At 46.0% G+C, this 18,463-nt stretch overlaps 1 protein-coding gene across 12 annotated transcripts in view; it reads left to right on the forward strand.

Annotated features, from left to right (window-relative positions):
* The window catches only part of LOC139338632 (receptor-type tyrosine-protein phosphatase F), a 162,684-nt gene that overhangs the window by 121,570 nt on the left and 22,651 nt on the right, over positions 1 to 18,463 (forward strand). For 8 of the 12 annotated variants that reach the window (XM_070973819.1, XM_070973822.1, XM_070973821.1 and 5 more), the window contains 5 exons: positions 1,365 to 1,443; positions 2,634 to 2,858; positions 9,996 to 10,150; positions 14,169 to 14,281; positions 17,342 to 17,374. In XM_070973819.1, coding sequence (XP_070829920.1) covers positions 1,365 to 1,443; positions 2,634 to 2,858; positions 9,996 to 10,150; positions 14,169 to 14,281; positions 17,342 to 17,374 — 605 coding nt within the window. The remainder of the gene's footprint in view (positions 1 to 1,364; positions 1,444 to 2,633; positions 2,859 to 9,995; positions 10,151 to 14,168; positions 14,282 to 17,341; positions 17,375 to 18,463) is intronic. The other 4 variants (XM_070973823.1, XM_070973825.1, XM_070973829.1 and 1 more) reach the window with 1 other exon arrangement.

Consider the following 18,463-nt stretch of genomic DNA (forward strand, 5'->3'; position numbering starts at 1 on the left):
TGATATAGTGTTACCATTAAATCACTGACAGCTAATGAAAAGTACATTTACAATTTCATTTTAGGGAAAGTTCAAACACAAAAAAAATATCATGTTGAATTCAGACTGTGAGTAAATGAAGACGAGACATCAACAAAGGAGTTTGTGCTTGATCGTCTGGGGCCTTGTTTGCGGCCCTGGGCCCCTAAACAGCCACTTAGCGTCAAGAAACATCATTCTGGAGCTAATTCAACTGCAGCTCTGAAAAGTGAACAACCTTTCGAGCAGCACAAGTGGCACACTTGTATCTGATCAATACAAAACCTATTTTGAAACTTAAAACTGCAACTTTTAGCCTCAGCCAACTTTACACCAGCGGCTGATGATAATCGAGACTTTTAACATCAGGTTGAGCTGTATTGTCTTTTGACTCAAATTGTTCAGAGCAGAATTGTGCCTGACCCTGACAAGTAATGCCTTTCCTTCAGATACACACACGCACAGACACTTCTGAGTAGGGGGAGTACACAGGGTTGATTGGTAAAAAGATTACAGGGCTGTCAGGGCTGGCCAAGCTCCAGCGCAGATTGACAGGCAAAGTGCGCACGTGATTGGGGATGGGAGAGTAGAGGTGTGTGCGTGTGTCTATGTGTACGTGCGTGCGTGTGTTGGGGACGGGGGTTGGGGGGAGTCTTGTTATGCATGTCTTCTCCCAGACTTGACTGACTGTTGAATCACAACAGGGCAAGGCCTAGAGAGAAGGGGGAAGAAGCAGCTGCTTTCACTGTCAGAAGCAGCTGATTTTACAAGCGGTTGAATGCCACAGTGGGGAAAAACTTTGAGCTGACAGAAGAAAGACTGGGGGAGAACATGGGGGAGAGACAAAAGAGAGACACAGATGTTTGTACGTCGTGTGCAGACGATCACATCCCTCATTCTCACATTACCTTACTCCTCGGTTTGACCCTACGCTCCTAAATGTCTTTCTGATGTCTTTCTTTTCCTTCTGTTTTTGGTCTTCATAATGATAGCAGTAAAAGAACACACACGAGTGGTCACATCGCCGGTCCTATTAACCTAAGGATTCCTATGGGGATCTCTATTAGCTGAAGGCTCCTCTCGCTGGGATAGTGTTTGTTCCAGTCTACATGGCAGATGTTCTTAGTGATTAGCCATTAATTGGAGAATGCAGTGCCAATCTGCTGGTATTCGACCTTGGTTGGACCCACTTGTGTACCACTCAAGTTTCGAATTCAGCCCAGCAAGCCTCACAGTGAAAGTGTCTTTGTAAATGTTTTGCCTGTTATTAATGTATATGTATATGTATATGCATGTATATGCGTCAGTCGGTCTGTCTTAACACTGGCTTTATTCTTACTTGGCAGGTGGTATTACATCGTGGTGGTGCCGGTGTCCCAGTCAACGCGGCGGTGGAAGAATCCAGACGAGATGGACCTGGAGGAGGTGGGTGCCAGCCGATGGCTGATTGACTAATGTGCAAGGTCAAGGGTCAACAATAGCATCCCCTGTTCCAACTGGGTAGGAAATCACTGGTTGTAGCTAATTAGCTCTACCCTCCTGGGCACAGTGAGGGAGGACGGCGGGGCAGAGAGATTTAAACAATGACTCACTCGGGCAGGTGGGAATGTCCTGATTGGACGCCAGGTCTGCAGACAGTACCCATCTGCTGAATCCAACAGTTAAAGTGCACAGAGCATAATCTCATATAATCTTTGATGTAAATGTTAAGCAAGAAAACTTTATTTGTGTAGAAGTTTTCAAAGGAGTAGTTTGAAATCACTGCTCTACCTCTATATTTTTGTTTATAGTCTTCTAGTCAGGGTTTGGCAACTTGGTATTCAAATGAGAATAAAGATTTATGACTACTTTATTATTCTATTGAATAAAGGTCTTCTTGTCCACAGGAGAATTTAAGCTAAATGACATGCCTAAATATTAATAGCATCATTTTTAAGTAAAATGCGAGCCTCGTTGGTTTGGATCGCTATTGTTCAAGCTCCCTGAAGAAATAACAGAGGAGACCAAGAGAGGGAGAGAGATGGGACTCCCTGAGTCATTAAACACTGAGCAGGCCATTGTCTCCTCCCTCCGACATAATGATTTAATAAAGCTACATCTGGAGCAGCACATGAGACATCACTGACAGAAAACAAAATGCTGCTGAAAACACAATGCCGCAGTGCTGTGTGCTCCTGCTCATTTATTAACCAGGCTGGCAGTCATGCTGAGACTGTGTGCTGGAGCAAGCGCTAATTGCTCACTTCGTAGCCTGGCTGCATTGTTTGCAAAGTTATGTCTCTGAGCAAAGGGCATTTTAACTGTGTGGAATCGTTATCTCTTATTTTGAGTTATAGTAAGAAGCAGACCTGGTGATAGAGTGTGAATAGAAGGGGTTTTTTGTTGTTGTTGTTGTTTTCCTTTTAGATTTTAGGATTTGATGGAAGTTAGAGCATTCAGGTGCTCTATTGCTCATAAATTAGGAGAGTTTTGCTTCTATGTTACAGTATGATGCAGGAAATTTAGTCTCAATATTAATGAGAAATTCTTTTCTTGCTCCTCCTCAGAGTTCAGACTCCTACTCACTTTAACTCATTGTCACCAAACTTGACCTTAGCTCGCTCTGTTTACCACAGCTGCTCAAGTCAAGTGAAGGCCCTGTCCTGAGGCGCAGACGTCACCTGGATTCCTCCAAGCCTTACATCGCTGCCAAGTTGGCCTCTCTGCCCACCACCTTCGTCCTGGGTGATGAGAAGAGGTACAACGGCTTCTACAACAAGCCCCTGACCAGCTCGCAGGAGTACATCTGCTTTGTCCTGGCTGTGCTCCGATACGAAGGGGCAGACACCACTGCTAATTATGTAAGAGACACACAAACACAAGCACCCATTAAGTTAACCCTGCATTTACCGATTGAGGAGTAAATGCATTTTATTTATTTTGAAGTTAAAAGTAGGAAAGATTGGCTGTTTGTATGTGTCATTTTTTCCTTTTTCAGGCAAACTATTTAAGTTTATCACCGGCCTTTAGCGTTTGCAAAATGGCAGCAGCAAGCCTAATTGTTGTTGTTTTTACTGCCACTTACCCTTTACTACAGCCGTCTCTAAAATTCATCGCAGCTCGTCCTGGTAACTCTCTTATCAGTCGACAGTGACATCAGAGATGCAGCTTTGCCATTCGGCAGCCGGCAGGGCCCCGTGCAGATCTCTTTACAATGCTTATACAAGGCTCTTGGCTTTCTAAGTGGAGGCCCCGTGCACTCGTCAAACAGCACTAACGCCGAGGCTCAGCTCTCCATGGGATGGTCTGGAGTAAACTTCACTGCAGGAAGAATGAGAGCCTGCGATTGCTCTGGGCTCCTCCACTACCCGGGACATGCATATTCAGTAGCTGGGCCCTGGGCGACCACAGAGGGAGAGAGAGCGAGTCCTCCATGTCCGAAACCAAATCCCAGACTTTTCACCTATTTCTCTTTCTTCTCTCCCTCTCTCTCCTCGCAGCTCTTTTTCTCTCGCTCACTTTCTACTTCTCTGTGTCTCTCTTCCTCTCCCCATCCTTCTCAACCGTGAAGAGAGCAGAGGAGATTGATTAGTGCGGCTGGAGTTAAGAGGCAGACGAGGGCCTGGTCGCAGGGCCTAGGGTGTCTGTAAAGCAGGCCTGATTCCCTTGAAATGCTGCTTTAAATGTCCCTAAAGCCCCCCCACCCCTCCACCCCACCAGTAATCCTCCACTCCTTCGCTCTGACAAGGGGAGGGAGGTGCGAAGGAGGCTATAGTGGGCAGCCATACACTTGACTTCAAAGAAGATGCTTAAACCCCATCGCTGCACAACCCTCTCAGAGCACCTGCCAGATGCACCAAGTTGGATCAGTGGTGCTCAGGATTTGTCTTTTTCTGTGTACTCCCCCTCCTTAAACTGTGTAGCACCCTCCCACCTTTAAACTTAATCGCTTGGATTAATCAGGCTTCACTCACAGGGTGAGTCAATCAGCGTGTTTACCGTCACTGCGGTAACCCGGTTATCGACGGCATTCTGCAGTCACCCGATTTCTTCAACTGCATGCAAATGAGACATCTGATTTCTTGGCGTCATTGCTGGAGAAATCTTTTTTTGACCATGTATAAATGGTTTTCTAACTGGGTTGTTACATGTGCATGACAGAGACTTTTGACAGAGAAGGTGTCGCCGTGACAGGGATTAACGGAAAGATCGTTACTCATTGCAGTGCATCCTCGTACCCAAAATAATTACATCCAAAGTCGGACGAACACTGAAAGTGAAAAAAAGGAGCCTAAATAAGTTGACATCCAGAGCTGAGCTGTAGACTTTCTGTAACAGATCAGACACGGGCGCACATCCAAAGGAAAAACTGTCAGTTTCTTACTACAGAGCCTGTCCTCTCACTGAACCGTCAGTCCAAAGTCCCGAACAAAAAGCTCCCTTCAGGCTGCAGAATGATATAGTGTCACAAATTCACTCAAAATATGCCATCCGTGGTTCAAAATACAGTAGGGGATAGGAAAGAAATCCTATAACTGACCTGCTGCTGTAGTAAACACGGGATTTACAGTAACAAGATTACTGCAGTGCATGTCAACACCTAGATTTCCTTATTTCTTCCCGTAACCTTGTTTCTTGTGTGCATACATTCTGAATTCTGAGGTGGTGACTACAGGTAGGCCGCCGCTGATCGCCGCACAAATCCCCTAACCGCACTCTTTGGGAAACTCAGATACCACAGCAGTGTTTGTTTTTGTCACACCCTGTGCGGCACTTGCAAACATTTATTACTAAACACAAGCGGGCGCAGAAGGTAAAGCGCGCCGCGAGATTGAGCAGTTGGCAGAAGCTGCCTCGAGCAGGATCTTCACCAGACCCAGGAGAATAAGACAACAAGTACTAGAGTAAATGACTTGTGTCTTTACTGCACTTCCTCGCCACCACCTAAACTCCCCCAGCGTAGATCAAACAGGACCGCCAGGGCTTAATAAGCCCTCGTATATCAATGGCCACAAGCAGGCAGCAGTGGTTGGAGGGAAGAAGAGAAGGAAGGAAAGCAAAGGGGGATGAGAGAGAGAAAGAAGAAGAGAGTGCCTTCATGTCTCCCCAGCACCCAAGGCAGATAAACAAGCCGGGGGAAGTGTGAAATGGGATGATAGATGCTGGGTGTGTATAAACAGTATCATTTAATGCGAGAAGAGAGTGAGGGAGGGAGGTAGCATGAAATATTGTGTGATGTGAGACAGAGAGGAGGGTTGGTGTTGGAGAGAGGAAGAGAGGAAAGCTGCATTTTTGCATTGTGTCCCGTCCAGCCTGTGAAGCTCTCATGCAAGGAAATGAACTGGTGGAAGAGGAGGAGATTGTCCTAATGTGTGCTTTTCTTTTGATGAGGGAGAGGTGAACTTGAGAGAAACCAAAAAACAGAGTGTTCAAATGTGTTTACCAGTTTTCTGTTTGTGCTATCCAGACATTCTGTATTCTGCTCACTCGCGTCAAGAACCAGCTTTGTCGCTTTAATTCTGTTGGTGCTTTGGGCTCAAAACACCCTTAACATGGAAGGCTGGCTTCTTTCTAAATTCAAAAGGCTTTGACAAACAATATCAAGAGAGAATTATGAACACAGTGTTCTTTTTTTCCGGCAGAGTAGACGCACATTCAAGCTCAACTTTGCACCAAGGGTGGTAGGAATACAGGCAGCGTCGTCCTCTGCTCAGCTGCGTTATGTCACTTCCGCTCCTTGTGGCGTCTTGATGCCTCCAGATATCTGGACGCTCGGGATCGAGACAGCTAGGGAGGGAAAAGTGCAGGCATGAGAGGGGAAAATGGAGTGGAGGAGAAAAGTATGAAGGGGGAACTACTGTATGAAGGGGAAGGGTCATCATACAGGGTAAGCTAGACCCTGCAGCTACATTTCTGTTCCTCGTAGATAAAGGCATACTCGCACACACTGTCATCTCTCCCTCTCACTTTTTGCACCTTTTTTTTTGTTTCTACATCTCTTTCTCTAGCCTGTCTTCTCCCTCCCTCTCGCTGTCTTTGCCTCTGTCATGCAGCGACGAGGAGAGTGTGGGCTCCTCAGCCTCCCCGGGGAGGCAGAGAAGAGCGGCAGATACATAATGGACGTCTTTGCATGTTTGTTTGCTTGTCTGGCACACACCCCTGCGGCTTATTTAAGCCACTTTTGGAGAGACGCGGAAGCTAGCGGGGTCAACGGCAAGTTGAAACAAAATGTGCCTGAGCTGCTCGCAGAGGATTGTGCGCTCAGGGGACGGCGGAGCAGAGGCTGACTGGGGAAGTTGTGTAGCCCACAGGCCAGATAGCAAACTGGATATACTGCTACTACCATAACACCTCTGCTTCAGTCTCTCTCTCTCTGTCTCCTCACTCTCTGCCATCTCTCATCACCCACTCTCCCTCTCTGTTGTTCTCTTACTCTGTCTCAGACAAACACTTACAGTCATACACACACACACACACACACACACACACACACGCACACACACACACACACACACACACACACACACACACTCACTCTCGGCGGCTGCGACCTCGACAAACACACATACTTGTGGAGGCTCAGAGGTGCTTGAGAAAAGGCTCAGAAAAACTGACGTATGCTCACACAAGCTCTTACACACATTTGTTTACAGTCTTTACACACAACCACACACTTTCTCTTTGGCTCACTGACAGATGCACACACACGTCGACACAAACAAACACATCCATTCACTCATAATGCTTACAGCTGAATGCACACCATCTACAGTACGGTAATTATACTCATCTGCAGTCATACTGTCTCCTCCAACAGGGATGGGGTTTCCTCGAATTTTAGCAAATCTGAATCCATTATTGGATCCACTTTCTAAAATGTGACTCCCTCATGATATCAGTTTACATTTGGCACTCAATATTTAAAGCAGCTTGGATTATGAATGACTAAAAACCACGAGTTCAGGTGAGATCTGTAATAAGTTTTGAGCGGTGGCACGGCTTGTATCTGACACCCTCAAACAACAGGTATAGCCTCTTACACATTATTTTTCACAAGCACCAAATACTGGAGTTGATGAGATCAGTTTGATAATGGCACATTAAAGTAAATGTTGACATACAGTCCACTTCTTAATGTAGAACTGTGTTAGAGTGCAGACACCAGCTTAAACAGACAAAAGACAAAACACTTTCCATAATGTAATTAAGGTTAATTAGTTACAGTGGAGACGTTTCAATCAGCCAAAGTGTCAGTCAGCAGAGAATGCACATGCGAAGCCTACCTGGATGTTATATACACTGGTTCAGAGTGGTGGGACAGAGATATGTCTGCAGGGCCGTATGAAGTGTGTAATCATGAATAAAATTTTAATATTTTCAGTCGATATGAGATTATTTAAAATTAGATGAAAATCAGTGAATCAGTGGCAGGACAGCCCCCATGTGCAGATCTAACACGCTGGGTAAGAGGGTCTGACGGGGGCTGCTCTCACGTTTGGACACAGCTGTGTCGTATTTTTTTCTGTTCTCTCTGTGGAAAAAAATAAAAAAACACTGAAAACAGTAGGAAAAAGCCTGAAGGTCTTAAAAATGACAGGCAATTTCTGCGATAATCTGCATTTTACATTTGATTCCGTTTTTGTTAACAATATTCCTCGATTCCTAGTTCACAGAAATCATACGGCCCCTATAAATATATATATTTACTTTTATGTCTCACTGTCTCTGACTCGCTCTCTTGCAGGCTCACACATTCCTTCACTGCACCATCGCTCCATTGTGATCCCACTATACGAGCGCAGAGGCATTAGGAGCTGCGTGACTGGGCTTTTATCAGATATTAGGGCCGTTCAAATGGATGATCCCTGTACTTTGGCGTGACCAACAGACAAAAAGCCCTCTTTTTGTCCGGCCCTCTCCTCTCCTCTCCCTCTTCCTCCCTTATCCTCCTCTGAAAGAACAGCTGCAGTCATTTGTTACACCACAAAAAAAAAAAAAAGTTTTTTTCCCAGGATTCCCTGCAGGGCCACATCCTGCAGCTTTTTTTTTTGGGCCCTCCTGAAGGAACAGGAAGCCTTGCAGTGTCGTCACATCAGCAGTGTCCCACCGCTGTGTCGCTTCTCTTTGTTCTTAGATAATCGGTTCCTCCCAAAGGCGCGCAGAACCAGAGAGAGAGCCGCTCTCATGTGCCTGGCGTGTGTAGCTTTTTGTGTGCCAAAGACAAATGAAAAACATCGCTGCTGTAAACCAACGCTGTAATACGAAAATGCGAATCTTTGTGCCTTCCAACTTGACTCATCGTGTGTCTGCGTCTGTGCCTCAGAGCGCGCTGGTTTGCACGTACACGATTGAGACGTGCTGTAACACTCACACACCCGTACTGTAAATTTTTCCAGCAGTTGCCCAAGAGTACGGGAGATAACAGAACTATTTGACAGAGCGCAGGACTCTTTGAGCTCATCTCGGCTTATCTTTCCAATTAATATCTGCCTGTGTGCCGAAGAGCAGGCTGCTGTGCGGCTAATGATCCGGATTACCGCTGCCTGCCGCCCCGCCGCTCCCGCTGCATGCTGGGAGCCCAATTCCCTTCGAGGGCTGCGATCTGTCACCCATGCCCCTCTGCACACACCCCCCCTCCCCTCCCCTACCTGCATCTCCCTTTGCCGTGCAATAGGAGGCACGCCGCACTCTGATGACAGATGCCTGGCACCTCCCTCTTTCTCTTTGTCTTTCTCATCTGTCACCTCGCTCTCCTGCAGTTGGACTCCGTCTTTCTTTCAGACACTTTTTTAACGCCACACTGCGTCGCCTCGTGCACCCACTCCTCAGACACACACCTCCCCCCAGTCATTTGAAGACGGAGGAGCAGAGAGATGTCTCATTTACAACCAAGGTGGAAACGCACCCTCACCGTCACCTCCTCCTCCTCCTCCTCCTCCTCCTCCTCTTCCGTCACGGTGTGAACACTAATGAAGAAGAGATGAGTCCTCTCCTGTGCCCCCATTTATCTCAGTGGCTAGGGACATGCACACTCATCCCTGCCTCTCTGTCTCTGCCTCTCTCACTCTCCTGTCTCACACTTGCTCTGTCATGATCTGTTCCATGATGCAATGCTGTAATAGAAACATATAATAACTTCATTAACCAAGATGGTTATTGTTTGAAGAAAACAAGTCTTATCAGTTAGGTCAATAGCTTTATGGCTTGTTCTGCTGCGTCCTTCAACCGTGGCCTATTATTAGCATGAAATAATTTGGCTCTCAGGGTGCCAGAAACAAGAAGTCTGCAGTCAGATAATCTGAGTCCTCTTTGTTATCTAGGTAGATGTAGCTGATGCTATATATATTTTAGTGTTTCATTATTTCCAGCTTTCTTATGTTAGCTACAGACAGTATAAAGGTATAATAAAAGTCTGATTGATGATTTCTCTTATTTTTCTTTTACCTTGACTGCCATTGTCTCCCATTGTTTCTCAAATTTATGACCTCTTTGGTAATCTTGGCATCACTGGAGGGTTGAGTTTTCTTTTCTGAACCTGCAGTTCTGCCCCGAGCCAGTATACTTTGAGTTCAGAAAAATATTCAAATGTAGATTCAGACCAACCTTGTCCATGTTGCTCCTGAGTCCATGCGGTAATATCCTTCATACAATCATGTGTTCACAAAGTGGTGACCCTCGCTCCATCCTTGCTTGTGAATGACCGAGCCTTTATGAACCTGTTTACCTGTGGAAAGATCCAAACAGGTGTTTTTGGAGCATTCTACAACTTTCCCAGTCTTTTGTTGCTGCATCAAATTCAGAAAATATTTACAAAAGTCAATGAAGCTGATGAGGGAAAACATGAAATATGTTGTCTTTGTACTGTACTGGTTGTTGGATTGGCCTTAACAGCGTGCTAACATGAACCTCTTTTTCCCTGTTGAAACCTTGCATACATCTTGTAACTCTGAGGTGACTTTGCTCTCATGCACCTCCACTTTCCCTCTTTTCCCTTCCAGATGACATTTTCAGCCAGTCCCTACTCAGACCCAATCCAGGTCACCGCAAGTTTGACTCAGGGGATGGAGCAGCCCGAAATGTTGTGGGTTATGGGCCCAGTGTTGGCTGTGGTCCTCATCATCATCATCGTCATCGCCATCCTGCTCTTCAAGAAGTAAGATGCTGTGCTCAGTCATTTCGTGTTTGTGTGAGGTTGAACTGCAGCGACACTTGGGATTGTAGGTTTCTTTTGGTTGCATCAGGAATGGTAATGAAACATGCTCCCCTCTGCCGCTCGCACCCAGCTGCTCACAGACCAAACTGTAACATCCAATTTCCTTACCATAATATACAGTGTAACAGGAAAGGAACCAAAGGCGGATCGATTTGTCTTTCAGAAAAGCCTCATTTCCCCCCAAAAGATTTTGGCCCAGTTTGCCGTTTTTAACAGCACTATGTGAAGTGTCAGTTGAAATGGCAGCTGACATTGCCTCCCTAATGAAAAGCACAGCTTGGCTGTCAAAAACCCTTAGTTGGGAGTGAGAAATGTGTTCTGGCCAAGACCACTGGTCTTTTTCAAATACAAGACAGAAGGCTGCAACAGAGGGCTTAACTAAAAGCTCAGTCAATATCTCTTAAAAGCTCTTAAGGTGTCCTGTGCAGCATGCCGGGGATGCTCACAGGCCAACAAGGTGCACATAAATGGATAATGACATAACCAGTGCTTCAACGATTAGTTGATCAGCAACTGTCTGGGTAATTGATTAATCATTTGAGGTGATTTACTTAACTGTGGAGAGTTGCTGCTTTTATATTTTGTATTTCTTTGTGTTTCAGTGCTTTGAGTTCATCACCTTGGGCTCTGGAAACAGTGATCCAGAGATTATTTTTTAGGCAGTTGTTTTTATTGGATGGTTTGATGATTGGGGGCATACAGCGTGCTTCAGTGTACCAAATGTTCAGTCAGTTCTTTAAACTAAAACTAAAGATTATTAAAAAAGTCAGGGCTGCTTTTAACGCTTATTTTTGTTTTCAATTAATCTGCTAATTATTTTCTCAAATAATGGTTTGTTATATAAAACATGAGTAAACAGTGAAAAATGCCTATCACCATGTTCTGCAGCCCAAGGGGATTTCATCATTCAACAGTGATGAAAGGCCAAATCAAGCAGCAAACTCTCACATTTAAAAACATGGAACTATCACATCTTTGGTATTTTTCCTTTGAAAATGATCAAAATAATTAATCGAATAGAAAAATGATTCATTTTCTGTCCATCAGTTAATTCAGCTCATCATTAGTTGCAGCCCGAGCTACAGCCGGCTTGTCTTTAGTCTTGTATTTACCAATGATTTGCGTGCTAACAGAGGAGACAATAATGATAACAATAATGTGGTTTGGACACTATAAAAACACAGTTTAAATGGAAATCAATTACTGTATGAAACATTATCTACCACACTTGGCTTCTTCCTGATTAAGTCCCTCCTCCCTATCTTCTCCTGATGGCTCCATTACAAATTCTCCATTTCACATCGCACCTATTCTCCAACCTGCCATCCACAGCCTCGCAGGCTGCTGTGTGGCTGCTGTCTCCAGGCAGCAGACTCAGAAAGGGACCGGTTAATAATAGGCCTTGAGACAGCTCACTGCTGAGTGGCCCATCCTCTGTCTGGAAGCCCTTTCTCCATGCAGACACAGATCGACAGGAGGGACTGTGGGGAGGTGGCTGTGTGCCCTTTTCACTGTGGACTGGCAGTAAATGTGCAAAGAATAATCACACTCCAGCTCGGGTTGTTATTGCTACCTGCATATTCGCCAAGACCAACACCAGCAGCGAACAATGATGAGGTTATTCTCAGAAGTCTCCAGCGAGTGTTCAGATACCTTTCTATGCTGTGCTTTCAACATGTGGCGTGCGTTTGTGGAAGAACTGGATTTAGCTTTCTGGAAATAGAGTTAGAACAAAATTATCAGTCCACATGGAAACCAATTACCTATTAACCCCCCCCCCCCCTTCTTTTTGCCCCCTTTGAATGCAGCAAACAGGAAAGGTGGGTACTCGCTCTTCCATCAGTCACACCTTCATCTCCCACGACCCTAGCCCCTTTCATTTGTATCGTGTATTTGGTGGTATTCATCAGCTCTTTGGGGTTGCAGGGTCAGCTTCCTCTCAGCTCTGATCAGCATTACACAAAACGATCCCCTCACACGGAAATAAAAGCGGGACACGTCTGTAAATTGCTGTGTCTAATCTGATTTGTTCAGTTCTACGTGACTTACAAGACATGAGAAGCAGCAGACTCTGCACCCCTTGATAGGTGGGGTCAAAGGAACCCCGGGTCACTTCAGTGTACCAGTGCATGTTCCACATCTAGTGCCAGAGCTCCTCCTCAGATCGTCCTGTCTGCCATGGTTTGTCTCCGTGCTGTGTTTCATTATCCAGCCAGTGTCAGCGTGCCCCTCCAGGATTGGCCCCATCTGAATATGCCAAGGCATCACCTGCTGCTGAATGGGCCATTGTGAAGTAAATGCCAGACAGGGAAACTGCTGAAAAAGAAATGTTCCCATCTTTTAAGCTGACATTTTCCACTGAGACCCATTCCTCCACTTTTCCCCCCCTTTCCTGCTTCCTCGTGGCAGGAGTCTCAACAAAGGACCCTGTTCTACCCTCATTAAGCGCACCCTGTACTGCACACACACACACACACTGTGTATGTGTCTGTATATGTGTATGTGTGTGTGTGTGTGTGTGTGTAAGTGTGTGCATACTTACATTCTCACACGTCTTAACCTTCACTTTGAGCCTGAGATGAATAACGCCATTGAGATTGCTGCCATGTTTACTTTAGCCCGGCACTAAAGCGTCATGTAGATTGCTATCTGATTGGGTCAGAGGGAGAGATGAGGGGTGTGGAGAACAGATCACAGATGCCAACTCTTTCACCTCCTCCCCCTGGCCTTGCCCAGCACCAGCAGCAGCAGTGATCTCTGGGAAAACCGGATACGGTCTGGCTCAGCTCTCGGCTGGAGAGGAAAAGATGCTTGTCATAGATTAGCCGTCACGCTGCTAGCATTAGCTTAAGCCCCTGCCGCATAAGATAACAGGTGGCGGTGAGGCCCAAGCTCCAGCGGCTGAGGTGGACCGGGTTAAGGGTGTGTGTGCACCACCAGCACTATGTATTCTCACCACGCCAGGCGTCAACAGAAGGCCCTGCTCCTGCCTAAAACCAACGCTCGCCACTTGCAAATGGAGTGCAATGAGATGTGAAATTTCCACAGGGCGCCCCGATGCTTCCTTCCGCCCATTTCCATTTGCAGTCAGAAGGCTTGTGAGTCTGCAGCTGTATCTGCGTGAGTGTGTGTAGCTGTGGAAGTGAGAGAAGTGGGAAAGCGTACAGCTGTGCGCCTGCATGTGTGTGTATGTCAACAGATGCTGGCTGTCTGAACATTAGAACACAGGCAAGCTGCGTTTTCTGCTCCTCTCTCGGCCTGATGGACAGAGCTACGCTCGACTGAGCTGAGCCAGCCCGAGCTGTGCTGTGCTGTTCTGTACTGTGCTAGCCTCAGCTAGGCGGGGCCTGGCAACGCAGGTGCTGCCGAACTGGTCTAATTACCCAGTGTTGTGCCACCCAGCTGATGAGCTAATTACAGCATCCGCCTGTTTTCCTCTCAATCTGGAAAGCCAGTAAACACAATGTGTTGTTAGCACACGCACACAGCAGCGAAAATCACACATTTAAATCTTTGCTACACACAAACACACACACACACTCATGTACACATACCCACACAGCAGCTGTCACCTATCCAGCAGCAAACAAACCAAACCTAGCCCACTCCAGGAAAATGATGCCGTTTCTTCAAACACATTAAACTCCAGTTGGCAAACTAATGGGGGCAATGCCTAGCTACCTACTTCTTGAAGTGTTGGTCCTCAGAACTAGTTTTTAGAACGATTAACTGTGCCATTAGCCTCATCAAGAGTGCAACACAGCAAAAATGTGTGCTTTTCCTTCAGTCCCTTTGTCTAACCAGAGAGAGGAAACATTGATGTCATTCTTAATTATCCTGTCATGTCCCCCTGCAGTTAGCTTGAGGAATTGATGGCTACGTTAGAGCTCTTGTAAAGCGTGCAGGTGGTCTCGGCGTGATGCACTCAACGCCTTAATGTCTGTTTCTGCCACCTCAGGAAGCGGGCATCACCTCTACCCAAAGATGAGCACTCAGGCGGGGTGAAGGACTCCCTGCTGGCGAACTCCTCTGATCCTGTGGAGATGAGACGACTCAACTACCAGACCCCAGGTAATCAACCTCAGCCTAACCTGTAGCTGCATCATAGGGTTTGCTCTGCTTTCGCTCAGCCATTGAAAAATGAATTAATGTTATGGACTTAATGGCTGCATGATTACGGTTAGTCATGTGAGGATTGAAATACTCTCTAATGACAATGCAACACCATATCCATTAGATTTGGGTTTAGTAACACTGAACAATAGACCTTGGGTGACTGAAGACGTCCATATTTGTTTTCCAGTCGGACCGACTGTCCTTCTGCTTGCTCTTACAGACCTGCTCAGTGGTAAAATGATCAAAGTTCGTTGCATTGGGCCAAGTTTGTTAAGTATTCTGTGAATGCCTGTATCGTACTGTGTGACTTTTAATCAAGGCTGGAAAAGGGTGCAGTCAACATTTCTTTCATAAAAAATTTGAGTAAAAAATTTTGAGGAGCTTCGTTTCCAAAATGAAAATCCTGCCTGAAATTCATCAGATGATCCTATCCTCAGCACTGAAAGAAAATATCTGAAGGTGTCTTTTCAAGTGTTCCTTAATATCTTATATTTGTATTTATCCTCAAATACTGGATATTGCATCTTGGAATGATTTTCTTTCCCAGCTGAACTACACAGCATTTGAAGAAGCAGCCTCCCTCAGCAGTGAACGCCTGCCTGCCTGCCTGCCTGCTCGTTTGAGGGAGCTCTTGTTTATTAGTGCTTTGTAGCAGTGTAGTGTCCTGCTTAGAGGTTATTTATCCTCAGGCTGTGAATCTGACCAGTTCTCAAAAAAATAGAAAAATTGGTCAGTAAGAGAGAATCAGAAAATCGTGTTTGCCATCATATCCAGCTCTGGACGATATCAGCAGAGTGAATTCACATTCCATCCACACGCGGTGGTGATGAGGGGTGGGTTTGACGGGGGGGGGGGGGGGGGGGGTTGTGTCAGGGTGCCCGCCTCAGCACCAGCCTTCTTCCTTTTTCCTCCTGATCTCGTCCCTCCTCTTCCCCCCCCCCCCGTCCTCACTCCTCCTCCCTCCATGAGCTCCTTTCATTCCCCCTAGCTGGTAATGAGTCCTGCTGCCTCTGATGTGAAGGTGAGCCAGGCGGAGGGAACAATGGAGCTGAGAGAAAATGTCAACCCCAGTGCACGCGTGCTCGTGCGTGTTTCTGTGTGTTTTCTCTGTGTGTGTGTGTGTGTGTGTGTGTGTGTGTGTGTGTGTGTGTGTGTGTGTGTGTGTGTATCCCTTCTCACGGGTTATTAAAGATCTCATTTGCCGTACACACACACAGACGCACACACACACACAGCCCCTTTGAACCCCTGCAGAGGAATTAAGCAGTGCTGCCGCTCCAAAAGAGCCCTGTTCTCCCATCCTCCCACTCCACCTCTTTCCTCTTTTGTCTTCCATTTCCCGCTGTAGGGTAATCTCCCTCTCTCACTCTCTGTCCCCCACCTTCTCTCTGTACGTCAACATTTATCTTCTTCTCTCTCTCCCTTGCCATCTTGCTGTTTGAGTGAGCGGTGATTATCAGAAATCACCACGGCTGCGTCTAGCTCCTGAAAACGCGTGTGAGATTCCAAGGCCGAGCTGAGTGAATATTGAACAGCGCATTCCTCCGTCCTCTTTCTCTCTTTCATTCGCTCACAGCAGGTGACCATTCCTGCTCTGATTGTGATTGTTGTTAAGTGGTCCACCCGATTGCAGCTCATGCCTCCAGCTTCTTGGTTTGTTCAACAGACCTCGGCTGCACCTTTTAGCACCGAAGCAGCAGGCGTGTGGTTTCTATGAGTAACTGACCTGGTTTATCCTTGGCAGACCTGGCCCGGATAGTATTTGCAAATACTTTAAAGATCCCCTCCAGATGTGTTTTAAGATATATATGAAACACTGCACTTTGGCTAGTAATCTATTTCTGATATGGTTTTTCCACATTATACAAATATGTGTCACTTCAAACTCGTCACTCCAGGCTGCAGGTTTCCACAGCACGCTTGTGTGCGTTGAATATTGGACCAGGATTGGCTTGCAAACTATTTGTGATGTCACAAATCATGCTCGTAGGCCCACTTCTCAGTGAGCACAAACTTTCCACTTTGAGCAGATGAATGTGATAACAGCCGTCTACTGTCAAACCCTGCACATATATCATTCTGCACAGTGAAGCTCAAACGTTTACTGGAGGAACTGGAAGAAAGAACATATTTTTGACTGGAGGGGGGCTTTAACTGACATCACTTATGTTTGACACTTCACATAAAGTATGTGGTGCCATTCACAGAGAAGTGCAATTTACAGTAAGTGCTCAGAGAGGAGTATATTAAAGGGGAAAAGGCTTTCATACCGGGGTTGTAGTGTTGAGCATCATTACTGTCAGTGATACATAAGATTGTTCTCACCAAGTTAATATTTGATATATGGGAACATTGTTAAGTCCAATGGAGCAAAGACCACCAGCAGTCAGACACCTATCAAGGTCTTAAAACAAACTTTCTGGTTATCTAAACCTTTTTGAAAGAGAAACTTATTATTGATCACATTGTTGTAAACATCCAACAATATTTACAGAACCATCCAACCAACCATCCTTACTGCTGGTGGAGTTATTCATGTGTAATGAGGGGATATTACCAACATTTCAGATGTACTCGCTTGTAGTGTACCTGAAAATAAAGTGGTGAGAATGTGTGGCAGTCTGTCCACACGCATCTCTGTTCTCACATCTCACTAATTACTTTGGTGATACTTCTATTTTCATAACCAAAAACAAAAATTTGGTAAGCTGTAAGAAAATAAAAAACTTCTTTAACGCTTAAAAGATCAAACATGCAGTGTCCTTTATTGAGTGAAGCAGTTTACACTGAGCAACCACAGGCGAGTACGTTAAAGTCGAGCGCTGTATGCTCTTCCGTTTAACAGCCTAAACTACACTACTTGTATTGTCCTGAGAGAGCAAACACCACTCGCTGCGCACTCCAACTTGCTTAAAGGGTTATTTGCAGATACTGTTTGGCCAAGGTCTGATCCTGAGCCATCTCCATTGATTGAGTGTTCTTCTTCCTCCCTCCTTCACTCTCCTCTCTCCACAGGTCCCAGCTCTCATCGCTGCCCCAACACTCCAAGTTAGTCTGCTCTCTCACCTATTGTGTATTTCCCACACATGCAGCCTCTCGCTCTCACTCCTGATCCCATTCCCCCCTGTTGAAATCCTGACAGACATCACAAGCCCACAAGCTTGTAGCCTCTGGCGCTCCAAGGATGCAACAATGTCCTCTCTTAGCTGTGAACTTCCCGCAACACCTTTTTGATGTGGAAGCAGAGGGACTAGATGGTTTCATGGATAGTTGAGCAGTGCGGACAGTTACACTCGCTGGGCATTAGCCTTGTTATCAATGGCTTCACTCTTCATTGAGCCAACAACATGGCTGTAAAAGACCTGGCTGAACACACAAAAACACATACACACCGAGGTCCCTCTGTGTGGTAGTGTTAAATTAGTGTAATTGGTCAGGTCTCATCTTGTGCGGTGGCCATAGTTACCAGTCATTAGCATTACAGCAATAATGAGCTTGCAGCAGCCACTCATCTGAAAGCATGACCCACGACCTTACAGATGTGCTCGGCCAAAGGCACTAATGTTAATGTGTGTACCTTTAAAGTGCCTTTCTGATCTGTGTGTGACTTCAAGGCGATGTGTAAGGTTAATGATGCTCCGTGTATAACTTTAGAGCTTCTTCATGCGTCGCATACAGTTAACTTTTAACACATAAGGCAAGTTCCCAGCAATCCGTTTAAGCGCAGAGCCTTGCCAAGTTCAGAGGCACAGGGGGAATTTGTGTCGGTAGATTAGCAATAAATCATCCAATAACCCGGCGATGAGAAATCTAGAGAGCGGCAGGGGGGTTGTTTGAAATTAATCCAGCCCAAGCGCTCCAGGCTGGGCCGAAAGATAGTCTATTGTTGGGAAAGAGATTTTCAAAGAAATGAGTTTTGGCTGGTGACCAGTCAGTTTTTTTTCCGTTTCTGGGAAGTGACAGTGTGACTGATTTGTAGAGACTTGTGGGTTCTTGCTCTGATCCCACCTCTGCCACCAATTGAGCGTTGTGCAGTCGGAGAGATGTCTGCCTCCTGCTTCCTTCCAGGAGCATGCTCACCCAGTCACTCATGTGCATTGCCGTGCCAGCCCCACCTCTGTCCTCACTTAGCATGAC

This window comes from Chaetodon trifascialis, chromosome 11 (genome assembly GCF_039877785.1).
Source record: "Chaetodon trifascialis isolate fChaTrf1 chromosome 11, fChaTrf1.hap1, whole genome shotgun sequence".
Classification (NCBI taxonomy): domain Eukaryota; kingdom Metazoa; phylum Chordata; class Actinopteri; order Chaetodontiformes; family Chaetodontidae; genus Chaetodon; species Chaetodon trifascialis.